Genomic DNA, 17,699 nt, shown 5'->3' with positions numbered 1-17,699 from the left:
CAGACTGGAAGCTTCTGAAGATGGAGGACTGTGTATTATTCCCAGCGTGTAGAACCAGTCCGGACTCAATCTATGTTTTCAAAGACTCCATCACAGCAGCTGCAGGTTGCCCCTGTCTGCAATCCTTTTAAAAGTATCCATGACGCATCACAGGGGAAGGAGGTGAGCCAGTCCCTACCTTTACATTTCAAATACAGTACCAAAGATATGAAATTTAATGAAAAGAAACAAATAGTTGTAACTAACATGCCATTTTTCAAGGTCCTAAAACAATCATAAAATTAGAAGGTTGTGTCTCAGTTTTGTGGTGATCAAATGCTGATCAACATACTCCCTGGGGCAGATTTGTGGGATCTGTGTGTGTGTGTGTAAATTACCACCAGGATGTCAGCTACATCTGAGAATCGCTGCTTACGTTGATATATCTTTCCCAGCCTGATATCTGTTTAAATTATGGCAGTTAATAAAGAGGAGAGCCTACTCTGAGCTCATTAAAACCACTACAACAACAATAACAACAAGGAGAACCAAAGAGTTTTTTAAAAGCACAGTTCATCACATCAATTCACCCTTGGTAAAATGAACGGGAGCTAAAGTCATTTAACAAATTCCATCCTCCCCAACCCTCTCATGCCTACTTACCTGCTGAGAATTCCTCTGAATGCTCAGATGTGAACTCTGCTGGTGAATATCGTGTCCAGGTGCTAGTTTTTGTTTGCTCTGGCTCTTCCGTGTCCCAGGGACTGAGGTCAAGAACTCACTTGGACTCAGCCACTAGGGGGCACTGCTAGGAGACAGAGGTTGGGTAGTTCTTACTCTGGGCAGGATCTTCTTTCCCTTCTTCCCTCCTTCCCTCCCTCCCATTTTTTTTTTTTTTTTTTTTTTTTGTCAGCTCAGGGTCTCACTCTTCTGTCACCCAAGCTGGAGTGCAGTGGCATGATCACGGCTCACACAGCCTGTACCTGCTGGGCTCCGCTGATCTTTCTGCCTCAACCTCTCCTGTAGCTGAGACTACAGATATGGCACCCTAATGCCTGGCTAGTCTTTTTATTTTATTTTATTTTTGCAGCGATGAGGTCTCACTACGCTGCCTAGGCTGGTCTCCAGCTCCTGGCCTCAGGTGATCCTCCTGCCTGGGCCTCCCAAAGTGCTGAGATTACAGGCATGAGGCACCGTACCCATCCTGAGCTGGATTTTTCTGACAGAGGCCGCATGTCCTCCACAACTACAGCTCCTGATGGCTGTCCCCTCCTGAGGAGCTCTGGCTCCTGCTAGGGCAGTACCAACTTCCCACCATTCTTCAGCCTGCTCACAGCCCTGGAAGGAGTCCCTTCATTTAGGTCTCCTGGATCATCTGGGTTGAATTCTGTTTCCTGTAGGACCCCGACTCCTAAGTCCATAATAAGAAATCCTTAATACTGTAAGAACGGGATTGGCAGTAGTGGGATACCGGTGGAGTGGGGGGGGGGGGGGACACACAACATCAATAAGGGCACCTGATCTCAAACCAGGCAAAGTGGGGACCAAGGGGAAGCCCAAACTTTACCTATACAATGACCACCTGTATATCTAATCCTGAATTGTACCTCATATCTTTAAAATAAAAAAAAATAATAAAAGAAATCCTTTACTGCTGTCAACTAGGCAGACAGTGATGTCCTGATTTGTTAATCACTAATGGACATTAACTATGTTAATGCTGGTATATCACTGGTATGACTAGAAAATAATATGATGAAATTTCTAAGCTAACGGTTTGGAAGTACACCCCCAAATTTTATTGTCTTCTCAAAGCTGACACCTGAGAATGCTTTAATAACAACATGCTAAACTAGCCTGAGGCTGCCTTTTTAGACACTCTTTCGTGCCCATACACATTATTTTGAATAATTCTGGAAAATGGGTCACCTCTAATGGCAGATCTGATTCAACTGGATACATGTAGGAAAACTGGTAATCCCTTCTTTTTCTCTCTCTTTCTGTTTGAGTTGAAGTCTTACTGTTCCCCAGCCTGGAGTGCAGTGGCCGGATCACAGCTCACCGCAGCCTTAGCCTCCTGGGCTCAGGTGATCCTCCCACCCCAGCCTCCGAAGTAGCGACTACTACAGGCATGCATCACCATGTCTGCATTTATTTTATTTTATTTTTGATTTTGTGGAGATGAGAACTCGCTATGCTGGACTTGAACCCCTGGGCTGAAGCGATCCTCCCACCTTGGCTTCCAAAAGTGCTAAATTAAAGGCATGAGTCACACTCGACCAATAGTTTCATTATGTTTATATGCAAATCCCACTAATTGTTTTCAAAATGTCTTTTATAGCTTTTCTTTTATTTTAAGCCAGGATCTAATTAGTTTATGAATTGCTTCTGGATATCTCTTTAAGTGTTTTCAGGGATGCAGAGATGTGACTTTATGTGAGCTACTCTGCAGTTCAGTGCAGTTGTGTAATACCATAAACATGTCAATTGAATCCAATGGATCTTTAGAGAGTGCTAATGTTAGGGCACAGATAGGGTGAGAGTGAGATGGATGGAGAGAGAGAGGCGCAGGGAGGTGCAGCACCGCTGGAGCCGGCAAGCCAGAGGTGCCGCGTTGGCAACCCAGAAACTCGAGTAGATGCAAAGAATTGCAACACAAAGAGGTGAGAGAAGACAAGATTTATTTAAGAAAAGTTCGCCCTCTACAGTCAAGGAGCGGGTCTACATTCTAGGTGAGCGTGCCTTCGTAGCTCCCCAAAGCTCTGGCTTAAATCCTTTTCCTTGGAGATGTTGCAATCAGGTAGACGTGACTGCTGTGACTTCCTTATCGACCACCTGTGGATGTCTTGGAGAACCTGCGACACAGAGACCCACTGATGTCCACCCACATTATCATCGCCCCTAGAGAAGGGCGTGACAAGGATTCTAATTCTCTTGCACCTTCCCGAATGACATTCCTTAGAGCTAATGGAGGGTGCACTTCCCCTTATCTCCTAGGCATTCCCAGTGGGTAGCTTCAGGGGATCCTTGACTTCCCTGTAATAGTGCCCAATTTACTGGAAGATTGAATCCCCACCTGCTCTCCCTCTGAGCTGTTATAACTTTTGTAATTACAAGTTTTGTGACTTTTACAATCCTTGTCCAATGCATGATGTCTTAGGCCTTATAAATTCCCTTTACTCTAGGCAAGCTTGATTGCCTCTATGAGATATCTCTGATACCTGGCACCAGGAAGTCTGTTTCTGAAAAGACAAAGTTGGCAAAGTTAATTTTACCTAAAGTGTCGATTTCTCCAAAAGCATAGCTTCTACTTTCTCACCATTGTGTCAGGGTTTAAGAAGAAGATAAAAAATGCATTTCCCGCTCTTGGTCTATCCTTTCAACTAAGGGTGTTCCTGGCATTGCAAAAGACATGACTTAGGTATGGGAGATGAGTTAGTCATGTGTAAGGACCACTGAATTGGTTTGAGTTGTCAGCATTTTCCTTTTTCATGTTAGAAAGCATGTGCACGCATACATGTGACCAACACGGGCTTGAACTACAAGAGTTGGCCTACTGACACTCGGATTTTCATCCACCTCTGGCACCCGAGGCAGTAAGATTCAATATGAAGAGGATGAAGACCTTTCTGATGATCCACTTCCACTTAATGAATAGTAAATATATTTTCTCTTCCTTATGATTTTTTAATAATATTTTTCTTTAGTTTACTTTATTGTAAGAATATAGCACATAATACATATAACACAAAATAGTCATATTGACTGTTGGTGTAAATTGACTGTTTATGTTATTGGTAAGGCTTCTGGTCAACAGTAAGCTACTAGTAGCTAAGTTTTGGGGGAGTCAAAAGTTGTACGTGGATTTTCAACCGCATGGGGTGTTGGCGCTCCTAACCCCTGTGTTGTTCAAGGGTCAACTGTAATGTTTCCATAGCATGCTGTTTATAGCATATACTATATCCATAGTAAACAGAGGAGCTGCTTGGAGCTGAGGTGTCCTGTCTGGGGCTCCAGCTGTCTCAGGTCTCTGTTCCAGGGGCTGGGGACTCTACATTTGTGGTATGCCTCTGAAATTTTGGGACCAAAAGTATGGCGACTCTACAGTTTCCCAGGATGTTTGTGTCTAGGGCACTCATATCTCCAACCCCCATCATGCAGGCAACCTGGTGTGTTCCTTCTTTGAAACAGCCCAGGCAAGAGTCATGTTCTGTCCCCTTTCAGCAGCCTCATAGACCCATTAACCCGGAAAAACAAGGACAATGGCGGCCTTTTTCCATATTATTTATTCACATTCAACTAGCTACAAGAGGGGGATAAACAAATTAACAAGAGTTTTTTTGGGGAGGCATAGAGGAATGGATGGAAGAGTGGGATTTAAACAGAAATAATCTATAAATGGTCAAATAGAAGATTTACAAATATTCGTTAAAAAAAAACTATCTGCTAAAGAAAATTGTCACAAATAAAATAAAGTAGCCACTTCTGATCACGGCATTCCTCAAAACCAAAGTCTCCAAATACGGTTTGCATTTCATATCATGATTTTGCAGATATTTATGTGACGCAGATTTCCAACACAAAAACATAAAGACTAACAATGAGTAACAGATTAGCACAATGTAGAAGAAAATCGAGCACATGAAAATAGCTATCATCTGGTAGCAAAAATAGATTTATGTCAATGTTAATATCAAAATTAAAGATGTTCAAATAAATGATGCCAATAATTGGAACTATTACTCCTAAGACCATAAGAACAACTTTTATTGCTTGTACTCAAAACTAAAAAGACCTGAAGAGATTCTATGACAACTAGAAGGAAAACCATCCCTTGCAAGTATGTAGGAGGCCTACATCAAGGTTGAACTGCCAAATAAGAACTCCAGTATTTTTCTTTTAGGCTTGAAACCTTTAATAGCAGAACAAGATCCACTCATCATAAATCTGGAATATACAGATGAAGGGCAACACTCAAAGTCCAAGCAACTGATTGATCGGCAGTAATTAAAAGCAGAATAGGAGAAAAGCAGAAGCCCAAATGAAGTAAACGTTTAGAAAAAATCCGCTTGTGACCCACCTGGGCAACTTGGCGAGACCTCATCTCTACAATAAATCAAAAAATCAGCCGGGCGTGGTAGCGCGCCCGTAGTTCCAGCTACTTGGAAGCCTGAGGCGGAATGATCGCCAGAGCCCAGCAGGTCGAGGCTGCGGTGGCCGGGAGCGGCCACTGCACTCCAGTCTGGGCAACAGAGTGAGACTCCAACTCAAAAAAAAAAGAAAAAATCCGTTTGTATATCCTGCCCTCCACCCCACCTCTGAGTCCCACAGGAAGATGGTGGGGCTGTTGGGGCCTCCTGGGGACATGTTGTCCTCAAGTGAACCCTCTTTAGTTAGGATCAGAGCCAGCCCTGACCTCTGGGAAGGGAGAAGCTGCACCGAGGTTTTTATGATGGCCTCTGACACAGGGGAATGCCAGCCATGGAGTGCTTTGGGACCCGGGGAGGGACTGATCTGCTCGCCTGGTGTGCCAGAAGACTGTTGGCTCACTCCTGAACGGATTTCCTGCAGTTTGGAATAGTCAATGGCAGTGACCACAACATCATCTGAAGTGCAGAGGGCTGACCTGCACCAAATCCCATTTCCAAGAATTTCTGTGTTAATTTACCTAAAATTTGGGATGGAATAATTGAGAAAAAACTGAGGTTAAAACACGTATCTCAGGTGGTACAGTGATTGGCATTGTTTGTGAGATTTAAAGTCCAGAAAAGTGGCTGGGCTGTGGCTCAGCCTGTAATTCCAGCAATTTGGGAGGCTGAGGTAAATGAATTGCCCGAGCTCGCGGGTTTGAAACCAGCCTGGGGAACTTGGCAAGACCTCGTCTCTGCAGTAAAATAAAAAAATTAGCCAGGCATGGTAGCGTTCCAGTTGCTTGGAAGGTTGAAGCGGAAGGATTGCCGGCACCCTGCAGGTCGACGCTGGGGTGGCCATGAGTGTGCTACTGCACTCCAGCCTGGGCAACAGAGGGAGACTCCAACTCAAAAATAAAAAAATAAATAAACTTCAGAAAATTAAATCCTACCTCAGTTCTTCCCCAATAATGCCGTGTTTCTGTTTTCTTCATCTTAAAAATATAAATTGCCCTAGAGATACAAATTTTGTGGAAAGGTACTTTTGACAAAAGGGACAGAAGGAAAAAAAAAAAGCCATTTCCCCCTCAAGGTAGTTTTAAGCATATAATATCAGGATGCATAATCACCAAGCTGTTTAAATTTAAGAAAAGCCCTTTACAGATGCTGGTACAGACTAGTAGATTTTTAAATGTGCATATAATTCTGTATCATATTTTAATTCATCCCCACCCCATCTCCAGTAAGATGACTACAGAGGTAATGTTTGGTCCAGTTGCCCTTGTGATTCCAAGATAAAGCATAAGATCAATTGACATAACAGCATCGGGATAATTAAAGAATTTTCAAACATTGCATGTCACTGCTGCATCCATTGAGGCTGTATGCTTTGTGTTCATTGTTGTTGTTTTTTCATTTTTGAGGCAGCCTCTGGAGCAGGCCAATTTAACAGCCAATATTACTGAAATCCCACATTTACCTTCACATCGTGAAAACTACATTTGTTTTCCCCTTGAGTACCCTTAAATCTACAGCCTGCTTCCTCATGTCTGTGAGCAGAATTTGGATACATGCTTGAAAAGAAAAGAACAAAGCCCACGCCAAAGAATTTGACTGTGTCATTCAACTGCTTAGAAATGAAAATGATATTCACATTGTGTTCGTCTTGGCGTCTCGATAAAATGAAATAAATGAATCCGATATTTAATGAGTTGTTTTAAATGCCAGTCACGTGCAGATTCCAAAAGGCCACAGATCCACTTTAAATAACTCCCCATTTTGAAAATGCAATACTGTCCAGCTGGTTATTTGGGGTGACACTGAAAAATCATGCAGTCTTTTCCCATTATGCCTTTTACTCTTCCTTCATAACATTCTATATGCTCTGAATTTCTTTAAATATCTAAACATGTTCTGGAGAAACCTTTTCCCCACATCATTATACTTGATATTCCATAGAATTATTATGGGCATTAGAATAAAAGGCTTCATTATTTGGCTTTGGTATTAATGAAGTCTGGGCAGAAGTTGGAATTGCTTTGATCATACAATTCAACTACTGCACAAACAATATCATTGTAATTTGAAAGAACACAGTTAAGAAGACAAAGTTTCCCCTTTCAGGAGTTTTGTGATCTGTATTATCCAAGACTGCTGCAAAACTCACAAAAGAGTGACATGAAGAACCAGAAAATGTAGGAGAGGGAAAAGACACCTCAAGCCTCACCAGAGCACAGCGTGAAGCAGGAACATCAATTCTCTACAGTTGTCTATAAGGCAGATGGCAGACTTGTTATACAAGAGCTAAAGTACAGTGCTTAGTAAGAGGTAGAAAATACTAAAACTATTTAAGAAAAACATATTGAGTTATTCAAAACAATTAGCTATTTTGCTATACTTTTAGAAAGTCAAACTGCTGTGTGGAATGAACTGCATGTTTTATACTAAACTGGAATATTTCATACTCGATAGAGATGTAGTCAAATGGGGGGTCAGAAAGCAAAAGCTGGGGTGGGAAGCAGAAAAGAGTTTCTTAGCTTGTCAAGGATTCAGTTTTCACTAAGGAGAAATTTCCCACTGCCTCTCTGGGATGCCATTACACAAGTAATTAATGGAGTTTGTTTTTCTCTGATTAATGACATTTTTCTTTTTTGAGTCAGGGTCTTACTCTGTTGCCCAGGATGGAGTGCAGTGGCACGATCACGGTTCACCACAGTCTTAATATCCTGGACTCAGGTGATCCTTCTGCCTCAGCCTCCTGAATAGCTGGGACTACAGGTGTGTGCCACCACACCCAGTTGATTTTTATAGTGATGAGGCCTCACTATGTTGCCCAGACTGGTCTTGAACCTCTGGGCTCAATCCTTCTGCCTTGGCCTCCCTAAATACTGGGATTACAGGCATGAGCCACCGTGTCTGGCCAGGTTAATGACAATTTCTGAGCAAGAGGGTACAATTCTGCATAAGGCAATAGCACTATAGGTAAGAAAAAGCTCAAATGCTTCCTCTTCAAGAAGGTGCTATATTCATCTTACATAAAAATATACACTCCACTAAGCTTATATCCTCTCCCTAACCACTAAAACGCAAATGAAAATATTTTTCAGACTCAAGCACCAGCAGAATTGTTCTGTATGAGCAATTCAAGAGCTGTCTGAGGCAAAAAGCTATCTCAGCTACCAAATTAAACTTGGGTAGCTTACACATGGGTGAGTAAACCTGGGTATTCTTCTGATTTCTTAATGCACCGGGAGAGGTTGGTGTTTTTCTCCAACATAAATTTATAAGGCATTCATTTAATTTGAATTTTCTCTAACCTTTGGAAAATTAGTGTTAAAGCTTCTTTTTTAACCCACACATTAATATTCAATCTTTCATTTTTATTAAATAGTTTATATATAAAAAGAAACAACAAGATGTCCTACATTCATATAAACAATCATGATAACATTTGAAATTGTGAAGAAACTCACTGAAGACAACATAGACCTAAATACTTAAGCTAAGCACAAGTGATCATTCTAGATAATATCCTTTATATACAGACACACGTTTGTGCTGCTTCAGGAAGCAAACACGGAAGAAGTACACGAACATATCTTTCTTCTCTACTCCTTCACCACAAGACAGGATGGTCCAGTTTGGAAAAACCAAGATCTTTTCTAAGTTCCAAATAGGTACCGTTGCTCACCCAAGAGTCATCAGCAGACTTCCTGTGAAAGATGAAACGATTTCTTGCAGACTCTGGAACAGACCATCATATTCTCTATCTCTGTTCCTCCCATCCACTCCCTTTCCCCCACCATCATTCTCACATGCATTCAATGCCCTAGGGAAACCAGTATGGGGACAGAGAGCTGGAAGTCTGGAAACCATTTTGTTACCTCTGACTTTAACTTCTCAAACTTAAAAGCTATGAAAAGTGGTGTTTTTGAGAGAAGGACAGGTGTGAGGAGGAGAGTCTGTTACATATAAAACATGACTGACTGATGGCTGGGCATGGTGGCTCACGCCCATAATTCCACACTTTGGGAAGCCAAGGCGGGAGGACTGTTTGAGCCCAGGAGTTCGAGACCAGCCTAAGCAACATAGCAAGACTCATATCTACAAAGAATAATAAAAAAAAATTAGCCATGCGTGGTAGCATGTGCCTGTAGTCCCAGCTACTTGGGAGGCTGAGGTGGAAGGATTGCCTAACCACCCAGGAGGTTGAGGCTGTGGTAAGCTGTGATTGTGCCACTGCACCCCAGCTTAGGAGACAGAGTGAGATACCAACTCAAAAGAAAACAAAATTAATGAGGTGACAGTCACCACCCTGAGGATAACTATGTAAAAGCTACATATAACCAAGTTGTTCACAAGAAGTGATAAATTAACACTGTTGGGCACCGTGGCTCATGCCTGTAATCCCAGCACTTTGGAAGGCCAAGGCGGAAGGATTGCTTGAGCCCAGAAGTTTGAGACTAGCCTGGGCAACATAGCAAGACTCGTATCCAAAAAGCATTTTTTAAAAAAATTAGCCATGCGTGGTGGCACACATCTATAGTCCAAGCTACTGGGGAGGCTTAGGCAGAAGGCTCTTTTGAGACCAGGAGGTTGAGGCTGCGGTGAGCTGTGATTGTACCACTGCACACCAGCGTAAGTGACAGAGTAAAGACTCTGGCTAAAAAAAAAAGAATTGGAAGTCATTAGTCTGGTGGAAATAGACTTGATTTACTATTCTTTTAATGGATAATATATTACATGGTTCCAAATTCAAAAACACAAAAGGGTACACACAGCTTCAAGTTTTCTTTCTACCCCATTCTCCTAGCCTCCTGATTGTTCTCAGAGGCGGTGAAAAGAACTTCCTTCTTTCAGAGACATTTCGTGCATGTGTGTGTGGTATGCACGCCCACACACTCTACCTTCTCCCATAGGACACACTGTTGCACAGTGCTGCACACCTGAGTTTGGGACGTAATGACATCTGCTGGAGATCATTTTCCATTAGCACAATAAGGCAGGGGTCAGCAAACTACAGCCCAAGGGCCAAACCTAGCTATCTGCCTGTCTTTAAAATAAACTATTTTGTTAGAATATTAATAAAATATTTTATTTCAGCCATGCCCATTTTGTTTAACTATTATTTATGACTGCTTTCATGTTGAATTGCTGGGGTAAATAATTGCTACTGAGACCTTATGGCTCATGAAATTAACAATATTTACTGTTTGCTCTTTATAGGAAAAGTCTGGTGACTCTAGCAATGAAATCTCTCATTTTCATTTTCTTTTCTTTTCTTTTTCTGAGTTGGAATTTCATTCTGTCATGCAGGCTGGAGTGCTTGTGGCTCACTGCAGTTTGACCTCCTAGGCTCAGGTGACCCTCCCATCTCAGCCTCCTGAGTAGCTGGGAATACAGGTGTTTGTCACCATACCTGGCTATTTTTTTTTATTTTTTGTACAGATGAAGTCGTGCTATGTTGCCCAGGCTGGTCTCGAACTCCTGGACTCAAGTGATCCTCTTGCCTTGGTCTCCCAAAGTGCTGGGATTACAGGCATGAGCATCTGGCCCTCATTTTCTTTTTGGTTTTTTTGGGGGTTTTTTTGAGTTGGAGTCTTGCTCTGTCGCCCAGACTGGAGTGCAGTGGCTGCTCCCGGCCACCGCAGCCTCGCCTGCTGGGCTCCGGTGATCCTTCCGCCTCAGCCTTCCGAGTAGCTGGAACTATAGGCGTGCACTACTACGCCCAGCTAATTTTTTGATTTATTGTAGAGATGAGGTCTCGCCTGCCCAGGTGGGTCTCGAACCCGCGGGCTCAGGCAATCCACTCACCTCAGCCTTCCAAAGGCATGGGATTATAGGCTGAGCCACCGAGCCCGGCTCTCATTTTCTTTTTAAACAACTGCATGATATTCTATGGCATGGATGGATCACAATTTATCTAACAAGTGTCTCTACCTCAAACTCTAGCTATTACATAAACAATGCATGTTATTTTGTACATGTGAGTACAAAATTCCTGTAATTAGCATGGCTTGGCTGAAGAGTATGTGCATTTGTGATTCTGACTGACACCAAGACGCAGATTTCTATCACACTTGTTTTCCTATTCCAATAAAGGGATATATTTAAAAATGAGCCAATCTGTCTATCAGATAATTCACTTTAAAAAAAAAAAAAAAAGAGGCCTGGTTAGGCCTGAGCTACAATTTCTACTTAGAATTTCCAGTGATTTTTTGTTGTTCCTTAGTAAGTGTTAATGATAACATCTAAGTCTCTACTCTCCTGTCTGAGGTCTCTTTGCCAGGTTTCTTTTTTTAATTATTTATTTATGTATTACTGTTACTATTTTTTTTTTAGTCAGGGTCTTACTTTGTCACCCAGACTGGAGTGCAGTGGCATGGATTACAGCTCACCACAACCTTGACCTCCTGGGCTCAGGCAATCTTTCTGCCTTAGCTTCCTGAGAAGCTGGGACTACAGGTGTGTGCCACCAGGCCCAGCTAATTTTATGAACGTTGGTAGAGACGAGGTCTTGCTACGTTTCCTGGGTTGGCTCGAACTCCTGGACTCAAGTGGTCCTCCCACCTCAGCCTCCCAAAATGCTGAGAATGTAGGCATGAACCACTGTGCCCGACCTCTTTGCCAGGTTTCTAATTTGAACAGTCCCAAGCAGGACTGCTACTGCTGCAACTCTTACTTTTTTTCCAATTTGTAAAAATTTCCCCATCCAAGACGATGATAAATTTATGAACAATCAAGAAGAAAAGGAGTGATGATGGCCACCCCAGCTACAGTGGCATCCAGCCCTTTTCCACAGACATAATTCCATGACTGCAATTATGGCATATGTAACATTCTGTATCTGGCATTTACATGTTCATTTATTTCCCAGAGAGCTTCACAGACTTTGGTCATCCTTAATGCTCTCATATTGGATGAAGTTGATGAAGCTCCTTAACTAGTCCTCCAGACAGTTTGGTTACCCTCAGCTTTCTTTTATTTTTTTGAGTTGGAGCCTCACTCCGTCGCCCAGGCTGGAATGCAGTGGCATGCTCATGGCCACTCCAGCGTTGACTTGCTGGGCTCAGCCAATCCTTCTGCTTCAGCCTTCCAAGTAGCTGGAACCACAGGCGTGCACCACTACACCTGGCTAATTTTTGATTTATTGTAGAGACAAGGTCTTGCCAAGTTGCCCAGGCTGGTCTCGAACCCCTAGGCTCAGGCAATCCTCTTGCCTCTGCCTCCCCAAAGTGCTGGGATTACAGGCTTGAGCCTCCGTACCTGGCCTGTGTTACCATTTTGTTGCTTACATACGGTGTTGCTGCTCCTGATAGATCCTTCTAAAAGTGTGCCTGTTGTCCATTAAAAAAACACATACAAAGCATGTGGGAGGCTGAGGTGAGTGGATTGCCTGAGCCCGCGGGTTCGAGACCCGCCTGGGCAGCGAGACCTCATCTCTACAATAAATCAAAAAATCAGCCGGGCGTGGTAGGGCATGCCTGTAATTCTGGCTACTTGGAAGGCTGAGGCGGAAGGATCGCCAGAGCCCAGCAGGTCGAGGCTGCGGTGGCCGGGAGCGGCCACTGCACTCCAGTCTGGGCGACAGAGTGAGACTCCAACTCAAAAAAAAATAATAATAATAATAATAAAACACATACAAACAAGAAACACTCCCAAACAATGAAACTCTGGTTGCTCTGCTGCAGGATTGTGGTAAAGTAGGGCAGGAACTTGCTGCTTTTCTACATATGTGTTTTAACTTTGATGTTTTAAAAAAGAACAAACAGCTGGGCACAGAGGCTCACGTCTGTAATCCCAGTACTTTGGGAGGCAGAGGCAAGAGGATTGCCTGAGCACAGGGGTTCGAGACGAGTCTGAGCAAGTTGGCAAGTCCTCGTCTCTAAAATAAATTTAAAAATTAGCCAGGTGTGGTGGTACGCACTTGTAGCTCCAATTACTTGGAAGGCTGCGGTGGAAGGATGACCTAAGCCCAGCAGGCCGAGGCTGCAGTAGCCACAAGTGTGCCACTGTACTCCAGCCTGGGTGACAAGGTGAGACTTTGACATCACCACGCCCCATCCCCCCAAAAAGAAAAACTAAAACTGCATAGACGCTGGCCTGCAAGTTGGGAGATTCAGGCCCCCGTCTGGAACACTCCACTAGGTCCTTCAGCAAGTCACCTATGTTCCCTTGCCTCTGTCTTCTAATTTAAAATAAAAGAGGAGAAAGCCTGAGGATCCCTCAGACCTGCTTTAAAAACTTAAGTCTATTTTAACAAGACTCTCTTGGCAAGGTATTCTTAAAATAACAGCCAGTGTTCCATATCCAAGCCCAAGTGTACTGGAACTTCTGTAATACAAGAATTAGATGACTTGGAATTTCCATTTTGGTAACCAGTGGGGTGATCCTTAATTAATTATCTCTGTTGTCGTGTAAAATATACCCGTAGGGGTTGCCAACCTGAGCCATGCATTCAGTAAGCTGGCCTGGTGCCGGGACCGGCTGGAACAGGCTCCCTTACTGACACCCCCTCTGCAAACTCACTGAGGAAGTGACGCAGGCCACCGGGAGGGCATAAGGGTGCACAAAGGTGGCCCTGCTCCTGCTGCCTGAGGACAGTGAGAAGGACAGCCCAGAGGCGAGTGTACGGGACGTCAGGCCCTGGCACAGAGGACACACAGGAAATCTCTTCTGGGGAGGGGACAGTTCTGTTCTCTTTTTGGAGACCAGAGGGTGAAGCGCTGGCACTGCCCATCCACCAGGGACCCACTCAGTCCAGGCACCAACCTGAAAAACCGAGGCTGGTGTTCTACATTATTTTCTTCTAAGACCCGCCGCCTTTCTCTCTGGAGCTGTTCAATCCTCTGCTTTTGAAGTTCAGCTTCTTCTATGTTCCCTTCTTCTAGAAACCTGAGACAATGGGGGGTGGAGGGGGAGAGAGAGAAAGGTGATATTCATTCCAAGAAAACATAATAATCACCACTGAATTTGCTCACGTCCAAGACTAGATATTCAAAATCTTCTACTACATGTGAGACCTACCCTGAACCCTCAAACAATATTTTGAGGTAGTCAGGAAACACAGTATTTTTTTTTTCTTTCTGAGTTGGAGGTCTCCCTCTGTCACCCAGGCTGGAGTGCAGTGGCATACTCATGGCCACCTCAGCCTCGACCTGCTGGGCTCAGGCGATCCTCCCACCTCAGTCTCCTGAGTAGTTGGAACCATAGGCATATGCCATCACCCCTGGCTAATTTTTTGATTTATTGTAGAGAGAGGTCTTGCCAAGTTGCCCGGGCTGGTCTTGAACCCCTGGACTCAGGCAATCTTCTCACCTCTGCCTCCAAAGTGCTGGGATTATAGGCGTGAGTCACCATGCCAGGCCCACTGTATTTTTTTGGATAGGTGATATTTACATGGTTTAAAAAATTACGTCTGTAAAAAGGAATTTGGGACAGAGTCTTTCTCTCATCCTTGTCTCTAATTCTGCTTATTTTGTTTCCATCCCACCACAAACCCACTGCTACTAGTTCCATGAGCATCTTTATAGAGATTCGCTATGCAAATGTGAACAAATATTGGTTTGCTTTCTTACCCCATCTTCTCTTTAAAGATATATATGGGAGCATGCTCTACATACTGTTTAAACATTGATTTTTGTTTTGCTTTACTTTTTACTTAACAATGTACCTTGGAGATCTTTCCATGGCAGCACATAGACAGCTTCAGTTTTTTTTTTTTTTTTTTTTTTTTTGAGTTGGAGTCTCACTGTCGCCCAGACTAGAGTGCAGTGGCCGCTTCTGGCCACCACAGCCTCGACCTGCTGGGCTCCGGCGATCCTTCCGCCTCAGCCGACAGCTTCAGTTTTTAACGACTGTATAATATGCAATGTGTAGCTCTACCTTAATTTATTTAAATATTTCCCTCTTGATAGACATTTGTGTTTTGTGTTGTTCCTTGTTTTTTTCTTTTTTGAGTTGGGGTCTCACTCTGTTGCTCAGGCTAGAGTGCAGTGGCACAATCATGGTTCACTGTAGCCTCCACCTCCCAGGCTCAAGCAATTCTCCTGTGTCTGCCTCCCAAGTAGCTGGAATTACAGATGTATGTCACCATGCCTGGGCTAATTTTTAAAAATTTTGTAGAGACAAGGTCTCACTATGTTGCCTGGGCTGGTCTTGAACTCCTGGGCTCAATCCTCCCGCCTCGGCCTCCCATAGTGCTGGGATTACAGGTGTGAGCCACCACATCTGGCTAAGGTTGTTCCCAATTTTGTAATGTGACAATAATGCAAACAATGACCTTGTCTGTCTATCATTTTGCACACAAGTAGGAGAAATCTATAGGAGAAATTTTTAGAAACGGAATTGCTGGTTTAAAGGGTGAGTTGGCAATTTCTATATTACCAGACTGCCCTTTATGGGATTATAGCTATGCATATCCCCATCAGCAATGTTATGAGCGTGCCCTTTTATCTTATAGTTTTATAGTGTATCAAACTTTAGAAGGTTTGCCAATCTGACATGTTAAAAAATGAATGGCAACGTGATTTTTAAAATTTCTACTTTTCTTATTATGAATGAGGCTGAGCACCTTTATATATATATATCTTTTTTTTTTTTAAGAAAATCCTTTAAAAAATCCTTACCTTTGGTCTGGCCTAAATCGAGTGTCAGTAGGTGGCAATAAAGACTTTGACAATGGATCCATTTCATTTAATTCTAGCGCAAACTGTGTAAAGCCATAATATTGCTCGTAGCCTTTTGGCATGGGATCTAAAAGAAAAAACAAATCATTCATCCCTAACTTGAATTTCATTGATGTTACATTTTAATCCCTTCACCTTTCTCATCTCAGACTAGTTGCAACTTTTCTCTCTTGACTCTCAACTGTTCCATTTCTATTAAAATATTCTGGCTAACGAACAAGTGCTGAATATTTCTCTATATATTTTCTTCTCTATAAGTTTTCTTCTACCTACAAGGATATGGCCTCCTTTGTGTGGTCAGATAGCAAATTTATACAATACTACTGTGAAGTTTCTATAGTGTTTAAGCTATGAAAATAATTTGATATTAAAATAAATATGCTTAAAAGAACTCTGGGTTCATTTTTCCATTTTTCATGACTAACAAGACTCTCACTTAAAAAAACCTATTTTTTATTTCAGTGACATCAAATCCTCCTGTAACTCTGTCTGGTACCTAAAATCGTGCTGAAACCCATGGCAAGTGATCAATAAATATTATTTTCTATTCCTATTCTTTTTTTTAACCAATTTCCACCACTCCTCCCAAATCTTACACATCTTTAAAACATTATGTGCATTGCCTTAACTTGAATTCTGGCTAAAAATCAAAGCAAAAGTATCCAAATTATACATTGGGTAAACTGAATGTAGACTAATAACATCCACTCACAGCCTAAGTTCTTGTTAGTCATATATAACGGTATCAATGCCTCCCAAAAACTTTTCTACAGATCCATTTTTTGAAGCTTCAGAAGTCTTCCTTATAACTAGTCTAATTCTCTGTGTATCCTAAGCGTGAAAAATACTAGCAAAGCTTCCTGCTATGTCTTCAAAAGCCTTCACCCCGACTCACCAACCACCAGATCAGATAGTGAAGATAGTGGTTTTTTTCCTTAAAGATGGTCCAGGAATGCTCAAGGCCAATGCAGCATCATAAAGTCAAGGAACAACAACAAGAGCAAGAACTTAAACAGCATTGCGTCGTCACCGCGCAACTTTAATATCAAGAGAGGATGGTGGTTCTCATCTGCGACACATACTTTTAGACTGTCCCATTTGCAAACTCTCATGTGTGCCTCTGAAGCCAGGAAGGCTTCCACCAGTGCCAATTCATTCTAGCTTTGTGGAGAGCTCTGTGACGGTGGAAGATGGGGCAGCCACGGATGGAAACAGCCACTGTTGGCTGCCTACTCTACCACCACTGCTTTCTTGCTTGCTAACGGAAGACTAATTCTGTCCAGGTAGCACTGTGTCCTTCCCGGAGAAGAATAAACCCATCTGAATCTCCCTGCCGGTGCTGCTGCCCATGACGGGTTGGGACCCACTTCAGGCCAGGGGATCTTGGGAAATACTGAGAAAAAAGTATTGCATTCCTGAGAAAAAAGAATTGCAAGAGAAGAAAGCTCTTTTGTCCTCCTCTTCCGTGTGTGGTGTGCTGTTATGCAGAGATATGATACTGAATTGCGATAACCATTCTACCTGTACAACAGAAAACACCACAGGACAGGGGGAGCAGCAGAATGTGTCCTCACCAATCTATGTCCCCTTGACACAGGTAAGCTGCCTATGTAACAACTCTGGAGCCACCTGCCCCCTTGCTTACTGTTAAGTAATAGCACATATCCTAATGGTTCAAGTTGCTCGTAGAATGGTTTGCTTTTTTGTTTGGTTTTTATCAGCCGAAAGCATCCTAAGAGTTATATCTCAGAAAGATGGTCTTACGATATCACTGTGCTAGGAAGCAATGTATTTTTCAGATTAGAAGACAGAATAAGATGCTGTGGGACATGCTCTAGCCCTTGTCCCCACAGCTGCTTCAAGGGCTCAGCAACCTTCTGGAATCTCAGGAAAGATCAGGAGG

General features: G+C 42.9%; 1 protein-coding gene across 5 annotated transcripts in view; it reads right to left on the bottom strand.

The window, feature by feature from the left end:
• Positions 1-8,473: 8,473 nt before the first annotated feature.
• OSBPL3 (oxysterol binding protein like 3) overlaps positions 8,474-17,699 on the bottom strand; it is a 184,600-nt gene continuing 175,374 nt past the window's right edge. For all 5 annotated transcript variants that reach the window (XM_008072326.2, XM_021706076.1, XM_021706078.1 and 2 more), the window contains 3 exons: positions 15,737-15,863; positions 13,881-14,003; positions 8,474-8,821 (listed from right to left, as the gene is read on the bottom strand). In XM_008072326.2, coding sequence (XP_008070517.1) covers positions 8,725-8,821; positions 13,881-14,003; positions 15,737-15,863 — 347 coding nt within the window. In that variant the 3' untranslated portion in view covers positions 8,474-8,724. The remainder of the gene's footprint in view (positions 8,822-13,880; positions 14,004-15,736; positions 15,864-17,699) is intronic.

The sequence above is a fragment of the Carlito syrichta genome, unplaced genomic scaffold (assembly GCF_000164805.1).
Source record: "Carlito syrichta isolate Samal-C Ts95f unplaced genomic scaffold, Tarsius_syrichta-2.0.1 Scaffold315119, whole genome shotgun sequence".
NCBI classification, from domain to species: domain Eukaryota; kingdom Metazoa; phylum Chordata; class Mammalia; order Primates; family Tarsiidae; genus Carlito; species Carlito syrichta.
The sequence above is the reverse complement of the archived record's forward strand: the minus strand, read 5'-3'. Positions and strand labels throughout refer to the sequence as shown.